This window comes from Cyprinodon variegatus, unplaced genomic scaffold (assembly GCF_000732505.1).
Source record: "Cyprinodon variegatus isolate N-32 unplaced genomic scaffold, C_variegatus-1.0 Scaffold1181, whole genome shotgun sequence".
NCBI classification, from domain to species: Eukaryota; Metazoa; Chordata; class Actinopteri; order Cyprinodontiformes; family Cyprinodontidae; genus Cyprinodon; species Cyprinodon variegatus.
In genome coordinates, this window is record NW_015151634.1 from 1 (window position 1) to 1,498 (window position 1,498).

Consider the following 1,498-nt stretch of genomic DNA (forward strand, 5'->3'; position numbering starts at 1 on the left):
GATTGTTTTTAAACTTTTACGAAAAATCTACATCCGCTCCACACTATGTGTATTTCCTGTTTGGTTCCTTACCGGCTTGTTTAGTTTGTATGAAAACCACTGGTGAAAATGGAGCAGCTTCACTACTGGGACCCTTTTTCCACCTGGATCCCCGCTCTTTTTGGCCCTCATGTCCCTCCGTTGTCCCACAAACTTGCCCCCCCTTCCTCACCGCCTCGGCCGTATCTAGACCCACAGCTAGTTCCTGATTGGCCCTCTGTCGTTGTGGCGTGGAATAACATAGCGCAGACCACGCTTCAATGTGGGGCATAAATAAAAAATACTGCTGAGTCTTCCCTAAATGGAAATGCTGCAAGCATCTGGGGAAGGTCTGTTTAGCAGGTCTGATTGGTCTTTAAAAACAAAAAGACATTCTATCAATGCCTTCTATGTGCATAAAAAGGTACCTTGTTAATTTTAGTGATATGCAAAAGGAAAAAAAAATGTTCAGTGATAATACTGATAAACCATGGCACTGCACCCCCCTCAGTGGGTGCAGAGCCTGAGATTTTAGCCCTGTTCATGTTTCTCTCTGCTCGTCTTGTCTCGTTCTGCTTAGCCTGACTTCACATCCTGGAGTTCGTAGACCAATGACTCAGTTGCTGCTCTGCCTTTTGTTTTTTTTACAGAAGAAGGTGAATTATTCCTGTGGGGAAGCAATAAACACGGTCAGCTGGCTACAGCTCAGCCCTTCCTGCCCTCCCCCGGTCTGCTGAATCCATCTCTGCTGAAGGGAGAGAGAGTTATTAATGTTTGCAGTGGCTGGACACACGTCGTTGCTCAAACAGGTACGAAGGTGGAGCTGCAAAGGTTGCGGCTGAGAATAGCTCACCATCCTGCTATGTTCTAACTATAGTCATGTGGGAATAAATAGGACACTCTTAAATATTCACTTTACATACCAAAGTCTTATCTCATTTATTGTCTCTTTGAATAAAAAAACGGCAGCTATCTGGGTAAGAACTTAAGATACCCCCCCCCCTACCTAGTGGTTAGTAAAGGTTTGCCCCTCTTCAGGGTATCGTTTATATTTAGCCCAAATAGATCTTGACTTTGACTTTTTCTGTGACTTTTCCATTTCTAATTCTCAGCCAGTCCCAGGTGGATTCATTGGGATGTTTTAAGTCACTGACATGTTGTAGGTGAGGAACCATTTCAGGCTTTCAGCTAGGAATACTTCATACACCTAACCTGACTCCGCCAGATGGATTTGCCCCGCATATCCATCTGGAAACCTTCCGCTGAAGTAATTTTGGGGAAGGGGCGAAAATACTGGTTAGCTGATTGGCCTATGTTGGTGATAGACGGGCCAAATAAACCAATCAGATATACGAAGCATATGACGTACTAACAGAGCGACGACGAAAACACAACCACAAGCCACAAGCTACTCTTGCCGAAACCAGTCGGGAGAAGAGCAAAAACATCTTTTCCTCTGAGAAAAGCCTCCAGAGCAGTG

General features: G+C 44.9%; 1 protein-coding gene across 1 annotated transcript in view; it reads left to right on the top strand.

The window, feature by feature from the left end:
• Nucleotides 1-625: 625 nt before the first annotated feature.
• LOC107101973 (secretion-regulating guanine nucleotide exchange factor-like) overlaps nt 626-1,498 on the top strand; it is a gene marked incomplete at its 5' end in the record, with an annotated part of 15,965 nt that continues 15,092 nt past the window's right edge. Inside the window, 1 exon segment of the mRNA XM_015401077.1 lies at nt 626-827. Within this exon segment, the coding sequence (XP_015256563.1) occupies nt 626-827 (202 nt within the window).